The sequence below is a fragment of the Heptranchias perlo genome, chromosome 2 (assembly GCF_035084215.1).
Source record: "Heptranchias perlo isolate sHepPer1 chromosome 2, sHepPer1.hap1, whole genome shotgun sequence".
NCBI lineage: Eukaryota > Metazoa > Chordata > Chondrichthyes > Hexanchiformes > Hexanchidae > Heptranchias > Heptranchias perlo.
Genome location: NC_090326.1, coordinates 167846046 through 167863055, shown reverse-complemented (window position 1 = coordinate 167863055; position 17010 = coordinate 167846046). Strand labels below are relative to the sequence as shown.

At 71.6% G+C, this 17010-nt stretch overlaps 1 protein-coding gene across 1 annotated transcript in view; it reads left to right on the top strand.

Moving 5' to 3' along the window:
- LOC137332557 (NFX1-type zinc finger-containing protein 1-like) overlaps positions 1 to 17010 on the top strand; it is a 102851-nt gene that overhangs the window by 51048 nt on the left and 34793 nt on the right. The window contains exons 7-8 of the mRNA XM_067996479.1: positions 372 to 558; positions 4303 to 4438. Of these exons, the coding sequence (XP_067852580.1) occupies positions 372 to 558; positions 4303 to 4438 (323 nt within the window). The remainder of the gene's footprint in view (positions 1 to 371; positions 559 to 4302; positions 4439 to 17010) is intronic.

Here is a 17010-nt window from a genome sequence, read left to right as displayed (position 1 = left end):
TGTGGGGATATTATATTTCAGTGTGGGGATATTATATTTCAGTGTGGGGATATTATATTTCAGTGAGGGGTGTGGGGATATTATATTTCAGTGAGGGGTGTGGGATATTATATTTCAGTGAGGGGTGTGGGGATATTATATTTCAGTGAGGGGTGTGGGGATATTATATTTCAGTGAGGGGTGTGGGGATATTATATTTCAGTGAGGGGTGTGGGGATATTATATTTCAGTGAGGGGTGTGGGGTATTATATTTCAGTGAGGTGTGTCGGGTTATCCGGGTTTACAATGAGGGGACCGGGGTTCTGCCCGTGTACATAATTTAAATCATTTACTCCTTCATTATTTTTGAATATCTTCTCATCTCCCACAGACATCACTTGGTGAAACGGACGGGTCAGTCATTCTCAAGTGGCTGAAGGTTCCCCATTGGCTCCGACCACAGAATGGAATTGAGAGAAGGACGTCTCACAGGGAGGAAGAAATCGACAGTGGTGTCGGGAATTCAGCATCCAGTCGCTACTTTTCATCCAGTCCAGCGCAAACGTCCACTCCCACAGGCAAGCCCGCAATTCCTATAAACCAAACAGTGTCGTGCACTGTTCTGTTCTCCGTATTATGGAAAGGATATAGAAGTTGGGGAAGGTGCGAAAAAGATCCACAAGGACACCAGAACTGAAAGGATATCCATGTCAGGAAAGGCTGAACAAGCTGGGGCTCTTCACTCTAAACTCTATGGGAATCAAGGGATATGGGGATCGGGCGGGAAAGTGGAGTTGAGGTAGATGATCAGCCATGATCTTATTGTAAGGAGACGCACAACACCAGGTTATAGTCCAACAGCTTTATTTGAAATCACAAGCTTTCGGAGCTTTGCTCCTTCGTCAGGTGAAGTCACCTGTTGGACTATAACCTGGTGTTGTGCGACTCCTTACATTTGTCAACCCCAGTCCATCACCGGCATCTCCACATCATGATCTTATTGAATGGTGGAGCGAGCTGGAGGGGCCGTATGGTCTACTCCTGCTCCTAGATCTTGAAAAGGAAGGCTGAGGGGTGACCTGATAGAGGTCTTCAAGGCACTGAGAGGTTTGATAGGGTCAACAAAGAGAAAATGTTTCCACTTGTGGGGGAATCCAAAACTGGAGGTAATAAATGTAAGACAGTCACTAATAAATCCAATCGGGAATTCAGGAGAAACTCCTTCACCCAGAGAGTGGTGAGAATGTGGAACTCGCTCCCACAAGGAGTAGTTGAGGTGAATAGAATAGATACATTTAAGGGGAAGCGAGATAAACACATGAGGGAGCAAAGAATAGAAGGGCATGGTGATGGGGTTAGATGAAGTAGGGAGGGAGGAGGCTTGTGTGGAGCATAAACACCGGCATAGACCAGTTCGCCCGAATCAAAAAGGCTTAAGCTACAGCTGTACAAAGCCCTGGTTAGACCACACCTGGAGTACTGTGTTCAATTCTGGGCACCGCATCTTAGGAAGGATATATTGGCTTTAGAGGGAGTACAGTGTAGATTTACTAGAATGAAACCTGGACTCCAAGGGTTAAATTACGAGGAGAGATTACACAAACTGGCGTTGTATTCCCTGGAATTTAGAAGATTAAGGGGTGATTTGATCCAAGTTTTCAAGATATTAAGTGAAACTGATAGGGTAGATAGAGGGAAACTATTTCCGCTGGTTGGGGATTCTAGGACTAGGGGACATCGCCTAAAAATTAGAGCCAGGACTTTCTGGAATGAAGTTAGGAAACATTACATGCAAAGGATGGCAGAAGTTTGGAACTCTCTTCTGCAAACGGCAGTTGATGCTCGCTCGATTATTAATTTTAAATCTGAGATTGATAGATTTTTGTTAACCAAAGGTATTAAGGGATTTGGTGGTCCACAGAGAAGAGAAATGTGAGGTAATGCATTTTTTTTTATTCGTTCACGGGATGTGGGCGTCGCTGGCGAGGCCGGCATTTATTGCCCATCCCTAATTGCCCTTGAGAAGGTGGTGGTGAGCCGCCTTCTTGAACCGCTGCAGTCCGTGTGGTGACGGTTCTCCCACAGTGCTGTTAGGAAGGGAGTTCCAGGATTTTGACCCAGCGACGATGAAGGAACGGCGATATATTTCCATGATGTGGAGATGCCGGTGATGGACTGGGGTTGACAATTGTAAGGAATCTTACAACACCAGGTTATAGTCCAACTGTTTTATTTAAAAATCACAAGCTTTCGGAGGCTTCCTCCTTCCTCAGGTCACACTCGCTCACCTGACGAAGGAGGAAGCCTCCGAAAGCTTGTGATTTTTAAATGAAACAGTTGGACTATAACCTGGTGTTGTAAGATTCCTTACAATTGATATATTTCCAAGTCGGGATGGTGTGTGATTTGGAGGTGGTGTTGTTCCCATGCGCCTGCTGCTTTTGTCCTTCTAGGTGGTAGAGGTTTGGGAGGTGCTGTCGAAGAAGCCTTGGCGAGTTGCTGCAGTGCATCCTGTGGATGGTGCACACTGCAGCCACAGTGCGCCGGTGGTGAAGGGAGTGAATGTTTAGGGTGGTGGATGGGGTGCCAATCAAGCGGGCTGCTTTGTCCTGGATGGTGTCGAGCTTCTTGAGTGTTGTTGGGGCTGCACTCATCCAGGCAAGTGGAGAGTATTCCATCACACTCCTGACTTGTGCCTTGTAGATGGTGGAAAGGCTTTGGGGAGTCAGGAGGTGAGTCACTCACCGCAGAATACCCAGCCTCTGACCTGCTCTTGTAGCCACAGTATTTATATGGCTGGTCCAGTTAAGTTTCTGGTCAATGGTGACCCCCAGGATGTTGATGGTGAGGGATTCGGTGATGGTAATGCCATTGAATGTCAAGGGTAGAGGGTTAGACTCTCTCTTGTTGGAGATGGTCATTACCTGGCATTTGTCTGGCGCGAATGTTACTTGCCACTTATCAGCCCAAGCCTGGATGTTGTCCAGGTCTTACTGCATGCAGGCTCGGACTGCTTCATTATCTGAGGGAAATGCATTTGGGGAGGGCAAACAAGGCAAGGGAATACACAATAAATGGGAGGATACTGATAGGTGTAGAGGAAGTGAGGGACCTTGGAGTGCATGTCCACAGATCCCTGAAAATAGCAGGACAGGTAGATAAGGTGGTTAAGAAGGCATATAGAATACTTTCCTTTGTTAGCCGAGGCATAGAATATAAGAGCAGGGATGTTATGCTGGAACTGTATAAAACATTGGTTAGGCCACAGCTTGAGTACTGTGTACAGTTCTGGTCACCACATTACAGGAAAGATGTGATTGCACTAGAGAGAGTACAGAGGAGATTTACGAGGATGTTGCCAGGGCTGGAGAATTTTAGCTATGAGGAAAGATTGGATAGGCTGGGCCAAAGGAGGCTGAGGGGAGATTTAATTGAGGTGTATAAAATTATGAAGGGCCAAGATAGGGTAGATAGGGAGGACCTATTTCCCTTAGCAGAGAGATCAATAAACAGGGTGCATAGATTTAAAGTAATTGGTAGAAGATTAGAGGGGAGCTGAGGAGAAATCTTTTCATCCAGAGGGTGGGGGGGTCTGGAACTCACTGCCTGAGAGGGAGAAACCCTCAACTCAGATGTGCATTTGAAGTGCTGTGACCTACAGGGCTAAGGACCAAGTGCTGGAAAGTGGGATTAAGCAGGGTAGCTCTTTTTCGGTTGGCACGGACACGATGGGCCGAATGGCCTCCTTCTGTTCCGTAACTTTCTATGAATCTATATGGGGATATGGAGTTAGGTCACAGATCATCCACGATCTCAATCAATGGGGGGACAGGCTCGAGGGGCTTTCAGACAATGCATTCCGGATTATAACAATCCCCTGTGTTTAAAAAAAAAATTCTCCTCATCTCCACCCCTGGTTCTTTTGCCAATTATCTTAAATCTGAGTCCTCTGGTTACCACTGGAAACAGTTTCTCCTTATTTACTCCAACAAAAGCCCTCATAATTTTAACATCTCTATTAAATCTCCTCTTAACCACATTGGTGTGGGAGTGGAGTCACATATAGGCCCCGACTGGGTAAGGATGTTCTCTAAAGGACATTAGTGAACCAGTTGGGTTTTTTATGACAATCCGACAGCTTCATGGTCACTTTTACTGATTTTTTTTTCCCCCTACAAACTGCCATGGTGGGACTCATTCTCTGAGATTACTAGTTCAGGCCTCTGGATTATTAAACCAGTGACATAAACGCTACTCTGCCCTAACCTCAGGTTTTATCTAATTCCTTATTGTGTTTCCCTTTACTCTGACTTGCTTTGCAGATGTTCACTCCAGGTACAGAGCTGATGAGGACGACGGCAATGACCGCGATCTGGACAATGACCTGTGCGATTCCCCATGTAGTGCGGAGCAGTGGGCAGGAGAAAAATTTGCATTCATCATAGACAGTGGCAAGAGGTATCAATGACAGAAACTTGCATTTATATAGCACCTTTACGGGACGGAAAGGTCCCAAGGAACTTCACAGAGAGAAAAAAATAAATAAAACTCTTGAGAGGGAGAAGGAGATATGAGAAGGGGAGACTAAGAACTTGTTCAAAGAGGCGGGGTTTTAATGAGGATCTTAAAGAAGGAAAGATGGGTAGAGAGATGTAGGGGATGGGGACAGCTTAGGGCCTAGGCTGGGGTGCCAATGGTGGGGTGAAGGAGGAGAATGCATAAAAGGCGGAACTCAGAGGAGCGGAGAGTTGGGTAGTTGGGGTGAAGGGGGGGCGTTGCTGGGCTGGAGGAGGTTACAGAGATAGTGGCTGAGGCGGGGGATGGAATCGGGGGCGAAAAACAATGGCTTCGGTCTTCCCAATGTTTGAGTGGAGGTCGGGAACACAGTCTGACAGCACAGAGCCGGTGAAGGGGTCGAGAGACTAGTGGTGGAGAGGTAGAGCTGGGCGTTGTCAGCGTACAATGTGGAACCTGGCTCCATGTCGGCAGATGGTATCGCCACTGGGCAGCACGTAGATGAGGAAGAGGAGGGGACCGAGGATAGATAACTCCTTCGCCCAGACAGTAATTACCAACGCGGAACCTGCTAAAACGTTTTCTTTAAGGCCGATTGTTTGATGCCCATCCTGCCAGTAATACCTTCAAACAAAAACTCCAGCAGCTTGCACCAGAGCCCTGCTTTCTGAATCTGTCTTTTTAACCTGGCCCGCACTCCTCTGGTGCTGCTCTTGGGCCTTGTTGCAGATGGGGCGAGGCGGGCGAGGCCGGGGCGAGGGCGGGCGAGGGCGGGCGAGGGCGGGCGAGGGCGGGAGAGGGCGGTGCGAGGCCGGTGCGAGGCCGGGAGAGGCCGGTGCGAGGGCGGGCGAGGGCGGGCGAGGGCGGGCGAGGCCGGGGCGAGGGCGGGCGAGGGCAGTGCGAGGGCGGTGCGAGGGCGGGCGAGGGCGGGAGAGGCCGGGCGAGGGCGGGGCGAGGGCGGGAGAGGCCGGGGCGAGGTCGGTGCGAGGGCGGGAGAGGCGGGGGGCGAGGGCGGGAGAGGCCGGGGCGAGGGCGGGAGAGGCCGGGGCGAGGGCGGGAGAGGCCGGGGCGAGGGCGGGAGAGGCCGGGGCGAGGGCGGGAGAGGGCGGGGCGAGGGCGGGAGAGGCCGGGGCGAGGGCGGGAGAGGGCGGGGCGAGGGCGGGGCGAGGGCGGGGCGAGGGCGGGAGAGGGCGGGGCGAGGGCGGGAGAGGGCGGGGCGAGGGCGGGCGAGGGCGGGGCGAGGGCGGGAGAGGGCGGGGCGAGGGCGGGAGAGGGCGGGGCGAGGGCGGGAGAGGCCGGTGCGAGGGCGGGGCGAGGGCGGTGCGAGGGCGGGCGAGGGCGGGAGAGGCCGGGGCGAGGGCAGGAGAGGGCGGGGCGAGGGCGGGCGAGGGCGGGCGAGGCCGGTGCGAGGGCGGGGCGAGGGCGGTGCGAGGGCGGGCGAGGGCGGGGCGAGGGCGGGAGAGGCCGGGGCGAGGGCGGGAGAGGCCGGGGCGAGGGCGGGAGAGGCCGGGGCGAGGGCGGGAGAGGCCGGGGCGAGGGCGGGGCGAGGGCGGGCGAGGGCGGGGCGAGGGCGGGCGAGGGCGGGGCGAGGGCGGGAGAGGGTGGGGCGAGGGCGGGCGAGGGCGGGGCGAGGGCGGGAGAGGGCGGGGCGAGGGCGGGAGAGGGCGGGGCGAGGGCGGGAGAGGGCGGGGCGAGGGCGGGAGAGGCCGGTGCGAGGGCGGTGCGAGGGCGGGCGAGGGCGGTGCGAGGGCGGGGCGAGGGCAGGAGAGGGCGGGGCGAGGGCGGGCGAGGGCGGGCGAGGCCGGTGCGAGGGCGGGGCGAGGGCGGTGCGAGGGCGGGCGAGGGCGGGGCGAGGGCGGGAGAGGCCGGGGCGAGGGCGGTGCGAGGGCGGGGCGAGGGCGGGGCGAGGGCGGGCGAGGGCGGGGCGAGGGTGGGAGAGGCCGGGGCGAGGGCGGGAGAGGCCGGGAGAGGCCGGCGCGAGGGCAGGGCGAGGGCGGGGTGAGGGCGGGCGAGGGCGGGCGAGGGCGGTGCGAGGGCGGTGCGAGGGCGGGAGAGGCCGGGGCGAGGGCGGAGAGGCCGGTGCGAGGGCGGGGCGAGGGCGGGGCGAGGGCGGGGCGAGGGCGGGAGAGGCCGGTGCGAGGGCGGGCGAGGGCGGGGCGAGGGCGGGAGAGGCCGTGGCGAGGGCGGGAGAGGGCGGGGCGAGGGCGGTGCGAGGGCGGAGAGGCCGGTGCGAGGGCGGGCGAGGGCGGGGCGAGGGCGGGCGAGGGCGGGGCGAGGGCGGAGAGGCCGGGGCGAGGGTGGGAGAGGCCGGTGCGGGGACGGAGAGGCCGGGGCGAGGGCGAAGAGGCCGGGGCGAGGGCGGAGAGGCCGGGGCGAGGGCGGAGAGGCCGGGGCGAGGGTGGGAGAGGCCGGGGCGAGGGTGGGAGAGGCCGGGGCGAGGGTGGGAGAGGCCGGTGCGGGGACGGAGAGGCCGGGGCGAGGGTGGGAGAGGCCGGGCCGAGGGTGGGAGAGGCCGGTGCGGGGACGGAGAGGCCGGGGCGAGGGCGGAGAGGCCGGTGCGAGGGCGGAGAGGACGGGGCGAGGGTGGGAGAGGCCGGGGCGAGGGTGGGAGAGGCCGGGGCGAGGGTGGGAGAGGCCGGTGCGGGGACGGAGAGGCCGGGGCGAGGGCGAAGAGGCCGGGGCGAGGGCGGAGAGGCCGGGGCGAGGGCGGAGAGGCCGGGGCGAGGGTGGGAGAGGCCGGTGCGGGGGCGGAGAGGCCGGGGCGAGGGCGGAGAGGCCAGGGCGAGGGCGGAGAGGCCGGGGCGAGGGCGGAGAGGCCGGGGCGAGGGCGGAGAGGCCGGGGCGAGGGTGGGAGAGGCCGGGGCGAGGGTGGGAGAGGCCGGTGTGAGGGCGGGCGAGGCCGGTGTGAGGGCGGAAAGGCCGGTGTGAGGGCGGAGAGGCCGGTGTGAGGGCGGAGAGGCCGGTGTGAGGGCGGAGAGGCCGGTGTGAGGGCGGAGAGGCCGGGGCGAGGGCGGAGAGGCCGGGGCGAGGGTGGGAGAGGCCGGGGCGAGGGTGGGAGAGGCCGGGGCGAGGGTGGGAGAGGCCGGGGCGAGGGTGGGAGAGGCCGGTGCGGGGACGGAGAGGCCGGGGCGAGGGTGGGAGAGGCCGGTGCGGGGACGGAGAGGCCGGGGCGAGGGTGGGAGAGGCCGGGGCGAGGGTGGGAGAGGCCGGTGCGGGGACGGAGAGGCCGGGGCGAGGGCGGAGAGGCCGGTGCGAGGGCGGAGAGGCCGGGGCGAGGGCGGAGAGGCCGGGGCGAGGGTGGGAGAGGCCGGGGCGGGGACGGAGAGGCCGGGGCGAGGGCGAAGAGGCCGGGGCGAGGGCGGAGAGGCCGGGGCGAGGGAGGGAGAGGCCGGGGCGAGGGTGGGAGAGGCCGGTGCGGGGGCGGAGAGGCCGGGGCGAGGGCGGAGAGGCCGGGGCGAGGGCGGAGAGGCCGGGGCGAGGGCGGAGAGGCCGGGGCGAGGGCGGAGAGGCCGGGGCGAGGGCGGAGAGGCCGGTGCGAGGGCGGTGCGAGGGCGGAGAGGCCGGGGCGAGGGTGGGAGAGACCGGTGCGGGGACGGAGAGGCCGGGGCGAGGGCGGAGAGGCCGGGGCGAGGGCGGAGAGGCCGGGGCGAGGGCGGAGAGGCCGGGGCGAGGGTGGGAGAGGCCGGTGCGGGGGCGGAGAGGCCGGGGCGAGGGCGGAGAGGCCGGGGCGAGGGCGGAGAGGCCGGGGCGAGGGCGGAGAGGCCGGGGCGAGGGCGGAGAGGCCGGGGCGAGGGCGGAGAGGCCGGGGCGAGGGCGGAGAGGCCGGGGCGAGGGCGGAGAGGCCGGGGCGAGGGCGGAGAGGCCGGGGCGAGGGCGGAGAGGCCGGGGCGAGGGCGGAGAGGCGGGGCGAGGGTGGGAGAGGCCGGTGTGAGGGCGGGCGAGGCCGGTGCGAGGGCGGAGAGGCCGGTGTGAGGGCGGAGAGGCCGGTGTGAGGGCGGAGAGGCCGGCGCGAGGGCGGAGAGGCCGGCGCGAGGGCGGAGAGGCCGGTGTGAGGGCGGAGAGGCCGGGTCGAGGGTGGGAGAGGCCGGGGCGAGGGCGAAGAGGCCGGGGCGAGGGTGGGAGAGGCCGGTGCGAGGGTGGGAGAGGCCGGGGCGAGGGTGGGAGAGGCCGGTGCGAGGGCGGAGAGGCCGGGGCGAGGGCGGAGAGGCCGGGGCGAGGGCGGAGAGGCCGGGGCGAGGGCGGAGAGGCCGGGGCGAGGGCGGCGCGAGGGCGGAGAGGCCGGGGCGAGGGCGGGGAGGCCGGGGCGAGGGCGAAGAGGCCGGGGCGGGGGCGGAGAGGCCGGGGCGAGGGCGGCGCGAGGGCGGAGAGGCCGGGGCGAGGGCGGGGAGGCCGGGGCGAGGGCGGGGAGGCCGGGGCGAGGGCGGGGAGGCCGGGGCGAGGGCGGGGAGGCCGGGGCGAGGGCGGGGAGGCCGGGGCGAGGGCGGGGAGGCCGGGGCGAGGGCGGGGAGGCCGGTGTGAGGGCGGAGAGGCCGGGGCGAGGGCGGAGAGGCCGGGGCGAGGGCGGAGAGGCCGGTGTGAGGGCGGAGAGGCCGGTGTATGCTGAGGGCGGAGAGGCCGGGGCGAGGGCGGAGAGGCCGGGGCGAGGGTGGGAGAGGCCGGGGCGAGGGTGGGAGAGGCCGGGGCGAGGGTGGGAGAGGCCGGTGCGGGGGCGGAGAGGCCGGGGCGAGGGCGGAGAGGCCGGGGCGAGGGTGGGAGAGGCCGGCGCGAGGGCGGAGAGGCCGGCGCGGGGGCGGAGAGGCCTGGGCGAGGGCGGAGAGGCCGGTGCGGGGGCGGAGAGGCTGGGGCGAGGGCGGAGAGGCCGGGGCGAGGGTGGGAGAGGCCGGGGCGAGGGTGGGAGAGGCCGGGGCGAGGGTGGGAGAGGCCTGGGCGAGGGCGGAGAGGCCGGGGCGAGGGTGGGAGAGGCCGGGCCGAGGGTGGGAGAGGCCGGTGCGGGGACGGAGAGGCCGGGGCGAGGGCGGAGAGGCCGGTGCGAGGGCGGAGAGGCCGGGGCGAGGGCGGAGAGGCCGGGGCGAGGGTGGGAGAGGCCGGGGCGAGGGTGGGAGAGGCCGGTGCGGGGACGGAGAGGCCGGGGCGAGGGCGAAGAGGCCGGGGCGAGGGCGGAGAGGCCGGGGCGAGGGCGGAGAGGCCGGGGCGAGGGTGGGAGAGGCCGGTGCGGGGGCGGAGAGGCCGGGGCGAGGGCGGAGAGGCCGGGGCGAGGGTGGGAGAGGCCGGTGTGAGGGCGGGCGAGGCCGGTGTGAGGGCGGAGAGGCCGGTGTGAGGGCGGAGACGCCGGTGCGAGGGCGGAGAGGCCGGTGCGAGGGCGGAGAGGCCGGTGCGAGGGCGGAGAGGCCGGTGCGAGGGCGGAGAGGCCGGGGCGAGGGTGGGAGAGGCCGGGGCGAGGGTGGGAGAGGCCGGGGCGAGGGTGGGAGAGGCCGGGGCGAGGGTGGGAGAGGCCGGTGCGGGGACGGAGAGGCCGGTGCGAGGGCGGAGAGGCCGGTGCGAGGGTGGGAGAGGCCGGGGCGAGGGTGGGAGAGGCCGGGGCGAGGGTGGGAGAGGCCGGGGCGAGGGTGGGAGAGGCCGGGGCGAGGGTGGGAGAGGCCGGTGCGGGGACGGAGAGGCCGGGGCGGGGGCGGAGAGGCCTGGGCGAGGGCGGAGAGGCCGGTGCGGGGGCGGAGAGGCTGGGGCGAGGGCGGAGAGGCCGGGGCGAGGGTGGGAGAGGCCGGGGCGAGGGTGGGAGAGGCCGGGGCGAGGGTGGGAGAGGCCTGGGCGAGGGCGGAGAGGCCGGGGCGAGGGTGGGAGAGGCCGGGCCGAGGGTGGGAGAGGCCGGTGCGGGGACGGAGAGGCCGGGGCGAGGGCGGAGAGGCCGGTGCGAGGGCGGAGAGGCCGGGGCGAGGGCGGAGAGGCCGGGGCGAGGGTGGGAGAGGCCGGGGCGAGGGTGGGAGAGGCCGGTGCGGGGACGGAGAGGCCGGGGCGAGGGCGAAGAGGCCGGGGCGAGGGCGAAGAGGCCGGGGCGAGGGCGGAGAGGCCGGGGCGAGGGCGGAGAGGCCGGGGCGAGGGTGGGAGAGGCCGGTGCGGGGGCGGAGAGGCCGGGGCGAGGGCGGAGAGGCCGGGGCGAGGGTGGGAGAGGCCGGTGTGAGGGCGGGCGAGGCCGGTGTGAGGGCGGAGAGGCCGGTGTGAGGGCGGAGAGGCCGGTGTGAGGGCGGAGAGGCCGGTGTGAGGGCGGAGAGGCCGGTGTGAGGGCGGAGAGGCCGGTGTGAGGGCGGAGAGGCCGGTGTGAGGGCGGAGAGGCCGGTGCGAGGGCGGAGAGGCCGGGGCGAGGGCGGAGAGGCCGGGGCGAGGGTGGGAGAGGCCGGGGCGAGGGTGGGAGAGGCCGGGGCGAGGGTGGGAGAGGCCGGGGCGAGGGTGGGAGAGGCCGGGGCGAGGGTGGGAGAGGCCGGGGCGAGGGTGGGAGAGGCCGGTGCGGGGACGGAGAGGCCGGTGCGAGGGCGGAGAGGCCGGTGCGAGGGTGGGAGAGGCCGGGGCGAGGGTGGGAGAGGCCGGGGCGAGGGTGGGAGAGGCCGGGGCGAGGGTGGGAGAGGCCGGTGCGGGGACGGAGAGGCCGGGGCGAGGGCGAAGAGGCCGGGGCGAGGGCGGAGAGGCCGGGGCGAGGGTGGGAGAGGCCGGGGCGAGGGTGGGAGAGGCCGGTGCGGGGGCGGAGAGGCCGGGGCGAGGGCGGAGAGGCCGGTGCGAGGGCGGAGAGGCCGGTGCGAGGGCGGTGCGAGGGCGGAGAGGCCGGGGCGAGGGCGGAGAGGCCGGGGCGAGGGCGGAGAGGCCGGGGCGAGGGCGGAGAGGCCGGGGCGAGGGCGGAGAGGCCGGGGCGAGGGCGGAGAGGCCGGGGCGAGGGAGGAGAGGCCGGGGCGAGGGTGGGAGAGGCCGGGGCGAGGGTGGGAGAGGCCGGTGCGGGGGCGGAGAGGCCGGGGCGAGGGCGGAGAGGCCGGGGCGAGGGCGGAGAGGCCGGGGCGAGGGCGGAGAGGCCGGGGCGAGGGCGGAGAGGCCGGGGCGAGGGTGGGAGAGGCCGGGGCGAGGGCGGGCGAGGCCGGTGTGAGGGTGGGAGAGGCCGGGGCGAGGGCGGAGAGGCCGGTGTGAGGGCGGAGAGGCCGGTGTGAGGGCGGAGAGGCCGGTGTGAGGGCGGAGAGGCCGGTGTGAGGGCGGAGAGGCCGGTGTGAGGGCGGAGAGGCCGGTGTGAGGGCGGAGAGGCCGGTGTGAGGGCGGGCGAGGCCGGTGCGAGGGCGGAGAGGCCGGTGCGAGGGCGGAGAGGCCGGCGCGAGGGCGGAGAGGCCGGCGCGAGGGCGGAGAGGCCGGCGTGAGGGCGGAGAGGCCGGCGCGAGGGCGGAGAGGCCGGCGTGAGGGCGAAGAGGCCGGGGCGAGGGTGGGAGAGGCCGGGGCGAGGGTGGGAGAGGCCGGGGCGAGGGTGGGAGAGGCCGGGGCGAGGGCGGAGAGGCCGGGGCGAGGGCGGAGAGGCCGGGGCGAGGGCGGAGAGGCCGGTGTGAGGGCGGAGAGGCCGGTGTGAGGGCGGAGAGGCCGGGGCGAGGGCGGGGAGGCCGGGGCGAGGGCGGAGAGGCCGGTGTGAGGGCGGAGAGGCCGGGGCGAGGGCGGAGAGGCCGGTGTGAGGGCGGAGAGGCCGGTGTGAGGGCGGAGAGGCCGGGGCGAGGGCGGGGAGGCCGGGGCGAGGGCGGAGAGGCCGGGGCGAGGGCGGAGAGGCCGGGGCGAGGGCGGAGAGGCCGGGGCGAGGGCGGAGAGGCCGGTGCGAGGGCGGAGAGGCCGGTGCGAGGGCGGAGAGGCCGGTGCGAGGGCGGAGAGGCCGGGGCGAGGGCGGGGCGAGGGCGGGGCGAGGGCGGGAGAGGCCGGTGCGGGGGCGGAGAGGCCGGGGCGAGGGCGGAGAGGCCGGGGCGAGGGTGGGAGAGGCCGGCGCGAGGGCGGAGAGGCTGGGGCGAGGGCGGAGAGGCCGGGGCGAGGGCGGAGAGGCCGGGGCGAGGGTGGGAGAGGCCGGGGCGAGGGCGGAGAGGCCGGGGCGAGGGCGGAGAGGCCGGGGCGAGGGCGGAGAGGCCGGGGCGAGGGCGGAGAGGCCGGGGCGAGGGTGGGAGAGGCCGGGGCGAGGGTGGGAGAGGCCGGGGCGAGGGCGGGGCGAGGGCGGGAGAGGCCGGGGCGAGGGCGGAGAGGCCGGGGCGAGGGCGGAGAGGCCGGGGCGAGGGCGGGCGAGGGCGGGAGAGGCCGGGGCGAGGGCGGGGCGAGGGCGGGAGAGGCCGGGGCGAGGGCGGAGAGGCCGGGGCGAGGGCGGAGAGGCCGGGGCGAGGGTGGGAGAGGCCGGGGCGAGGGCGGAGAGGCCGGGGCGAGGGTGGGAGAGGCCGGGGCGAGGGTGGGAGAGGCCGGTGAGAGGGCGGGCGAGGCCGGTGTGAGGGCGGAGAGGCCGGTGTGAGGGCGGAGAGGCCGGTGCGGGGGCGGAGAGGCCGGGGCGAGGGCGGAGAGGCCGGGGCGAGGGTGGGAGAGGCCGGGGCGAGGGTGGGAGAGGCCGGGGCGAGGGTGGGAGAGGCCGGGGCGAGGGTGGGAGAGGCCTGGGCGAGGGCGGAGAGGCCGGGGCGAGGGTGGGAGAGGCCGGGCCGAGGGTGGGAGAGGCCGGTGCGGGGACGGAGAGGCCGGGGCGAGGGCGGAGAGGCCGGTGCGAGGGCGGAGAGGCCGGGGCGAGGGCGGAGAGGCCGGGGCGAGGGTGGGAGAGGCCGGGGCGAGGGTGGGAGAGGCCGGTGCGGGGACGGAGAGGCCGGGGCGAGGGCGAAGAGGCCGGGGCGAGGGCGAAGAGGCCGGGGCGAGGGTGGGAGAGGCCGGTGCGGGGGCGGAGAGGCCGGGGCGAGGGCGGAGAGGCCGGGGCGAGGGTGGGAGAGGCCGGTGTGAGGGCGGAGAGGCCGGTGTGAGGGCGGAGAGGCCGGTGTGAGGGCGGAGAGGCCGGTGTGAGGGCGGAGAGGCCGGTGTGAGGGCGGAGAGGCCGGTGTGAGGGCGGAGAGGCCGGTGCGAGGGCGGAGAGGCCGGGGCGAGGGTGGGAGAGGCCGGGGCGAGGGTGGGAGAGGCCGGGGCGAGGGTGGGAGAGGCCGGGGCGAGGGTGGGAGAGGCCGGGGCGAGGGTGGGAGAGGCCGGGGCGAGGGTGGGAGAGGCCGGGGCGAGGGTGGGAGAGGCCGGTGCGGGGACGGAGAGGCCGGTGCGAGGGCGGAGAGGCCGGTGCGAGGGTGGGAGAGGCCGGGGCGAGGGTGGGAGAGGCCGGGGCGAGGGTGGGAGAGGCCGGGGCGAGGGTGGGAGAGGCCGGTGCGGGGACGGAGAGGCCGGGGCGAGGGCGAAGAGGCCGGGGCGAGGGCGGAGAGGCCGGGGCGAGGGTGGGAGAGGCCGGGGCGAGGGTGGGAGAGGCCGGTGCGGGGGCGGAGAGGCCGGGGCGAGGGCGGAGAGGCCGGTGCGAGGGCGGAGAGGCCGGTGCGAGGGCGGTGCGAGGGCGGAGAGGCCGGGGCGAGGGCGGAGAGGCCGGGGCGAGGGCGGAGAGGCCGGGGCGAGGGCGGAGAGGCCGGGGCGAGGGCGGAGAGGCCGGGGCGAGGGCGGAGAGGCCGGGGCGAGGGAGGAGAGGCCGGGGCGAGGGTGGGAGAGGCCGGGGCGAGGGTGGGAGAGGCCGGTGCGGGGGCGGAGAGGCCGGGGCGAGGGCGGAGAGGCCGGGGCGAGGGCGGAGAGGCCGGGGCGAGGGCGGAGAGGCCGGGGCGAGGGCGGAGAGGCCGGGGCGAGGGTGGGAGAGGCCGGGGCGAGGGCGGGCGAGGCCGGTGTGAGGGCGGGCGAGGCCGGTGTGAGGGCGGAGAGGCCGGTGTGAGGGCGGAGAGGCCGGTGTGAGGGCGGAGAGGCCGGTGTGAGGGCGGAGAGGCCGGTGTGAGGGCGGAGAGGCCGGTGGGAGGGCGGGCGAGGCCGGTGCGAGGGCGGAGAGGCCGGTGTGAGGGCGGAGAGGCCGGCGCGAGGGCGGAGAGGCCGGCGTGAGGGCGGAGAGGCCGGCGCGAGGGCGGAGAGGCCGGCGTGAGGGCGAAGAGGCCGGGGCGAGGGTGGGAGAGGCCGGGGCGAGGGTGGGAGAGGCCGGGGCGAGGGTGGGAGAGGCCGGGGCGAGGGTGGGAGAGGCCGGGGCGAGGGCGGAGAGGCCGGTGTGAGGGCGGAGAGGCCGGTGTGAGGGCGGAGAGGCCGGGGCGAGGGCGGGGAGGCCGGGGCGAGGGCGGAGAGGCCGGGGCGAGGGCGGAGAGGCCGGGGCGAGGGCGGAGAGGCCGGGGCGAGGGCGGAGAGGCCGGTGCGAGGGCGGAGAGGCCGGTGCGAGGGCGGAGAGGCCGGGGCGAGGGCGGGGCGAGGGCGGGGCGAGGGCGGGAGAGGCCGGTGCGGGGGCGGAGAGGCCGGGGCGAGGGCGGAGAGGCCGGGGCGAGGGTGGGAGAGGCCGGCGCGAGGGCGGAGAGGCTGGGGCGAGGGCGGAGAGGCCGGGGCGAGGGCGGAGAGGCCGGGGCGAGGGTGGGAGAGGCCGGGGCGAGGGCGGAGAGGCCGGGGCGAGGGCGGAGAGGCCGGGGCGAGGGCGGAGAGGCCGGGGCGAGGGCGGAGAGGCCGGGGCGAGGGTGGGAGAGGCCGGGGCGAGGGTGGGAGAGGCCGGGGCGAGGGCGGGGCGAGGGCGGGAGAGGCCGGGGCGAGGGCGGAGAGGCCGGGGCGAGGGCGGAGAGGCCGGGGCGAGGGCGGGCGAGGGCGGGAGAGGCCGGGGCGAGGGCGGGGCGAGGGCGGGAGAGGCCGGGGCGAGGGCGGAGAGGCCGGGGCGAGGGCGGGGCGAGGGCGGGAGAGGCCGGTGCGGGGGCGGAGAGGCCGGTGTGAGGGCGGAGAGGCCGGTGTGAGGGCGGAGAGGCCGGGGCGAGGGTGGGAGAGGCCGGGGCGAGGGCGGAGAGGCCGGGGCGAGGGTGGGAGAGGCCGGGGCGAGGGTGGGAGAGGCCGGTGAGAGGGCGGGCGAGGCCGGTGTGAGGGCGGAGAGGCCGGTGTGAGGGCGGAGAGGCCGGTGCGGGGGCGGAGAGGCCGGGGCGAGGGCGGAGAGGCCGGGGCGAGGGTGGGAGAGGCCGGTGCGGGGGCGGAGAGGCCGGGGCGAGGGCGGAGAGGCCGGGGCGAGGGTGGGAGAGGCCGGTGCGGGGGCGGAGAGGCCGGGGCGAGGGTGGGAGAGGCCGGTGCGGGGACGGAGAGGCCGGGGCGAGGGCGGAGAGGCCGGTGCGAGGGCGGAGAGGCCGGGGCGAGGGCGGAGAGGCCGGGGCGAGGGTGGGAGAGGCCGGTGCGGGGACGGAGAGGCCGGGGCGAGGGCGAAGAGGCCGGGGCGAGGGCGGAGAGGCCGGGGCGAGGGTGGGAGAGGCCGGGGCGAGGGTGGGAGAGGCCGGTGCGGGGACGGAGAGGCCGGGGCGAGGGCGAAGAGGCCGGGGCGAGGGCGGAGAGGCCGGGGCGAGGGTGGGAGAGGCCGGGGCGAGGGTGGGAGAGGCCGGTGCGGGGGCGGAGAGGCCGGGGCGAGGGCGGAGAGGCCGGGGCGAGGGCGGAGAGGCCGGGGCGAGGGTGGGAGAGACCGGTGCGGGGACGGAGAGGCCGGGGCGAGGGCGGAGAGGCCGGGGCGAGGGCGGAGAGGCCGGGGCGAGGGCGGAGAGGCCTGGGCGAGGGCGGAGAGGCCGGGGCGAGGGTGGGAGAGGCCGGGGCGGGGGCGGAGAGGCCGGGGCGAGGGCGGAGAGGCCGGGGCGAGGGCGGAGAGGCCGGGGCGAGGGCGGAGAGGCCGGGGCGAGGGTGGGAGAGGCCGGTGTGAGGGCGGGCGAGGCCGGTGTGAGGGCGGAGAGGCCGGTGTGAGGGCGGAGAGGCCGGTGTGAGGGCGGAGAGGCCGGTGTGAGGGCGGAGAGGCCGGCGTGAGGGCGGAGAGGCCGGCGCGAGGGCGGGCGAGGCCGGCGCGAGGGCGGAGAGGCCGGCGCGAGGGCGGAGAGGCCGGCGCGAGGGCGGAGAGGCCGGCGCGAGGGCGGAGAGGCCGGCGCGAGGGCGGAGAGGCCGGCGCGAGGGCGGAGAGGCCGGCGCGAGGGCGGAGAGGCCGGCGCGAGGGCGGAGAGGCCGGCGCGAGGGCGGAGAGGCCGGCGCGAGGGCGGAGAGGCCGGCGCGAGGGCGGAGAGGCCGGGGCGAGGGCGGAGAGGCCGGGGCGAGGGCGAAGAGGCCGGGGCGGGGGCGGAGAGGCCGGGGCGAGGGCGGCGCGAGGGCGGGGAGGCCGGGGCGAGGGCGGGGAGGCCGGGGCGAGGGCGGAGAGGCCGGGGCGAGGGCGGAGAGGCCGGGGCGAGGGCGGAGAGGCCGGGGCGAGGGCGGAGAGGCCGGTGTGAGGGCGGAGAGGCCGGTGTGAGGGCGGAGAGGCCGGGGCGAGGGTGGGAGAGGCCGGTGCGGGTCGGAGAGGCCGG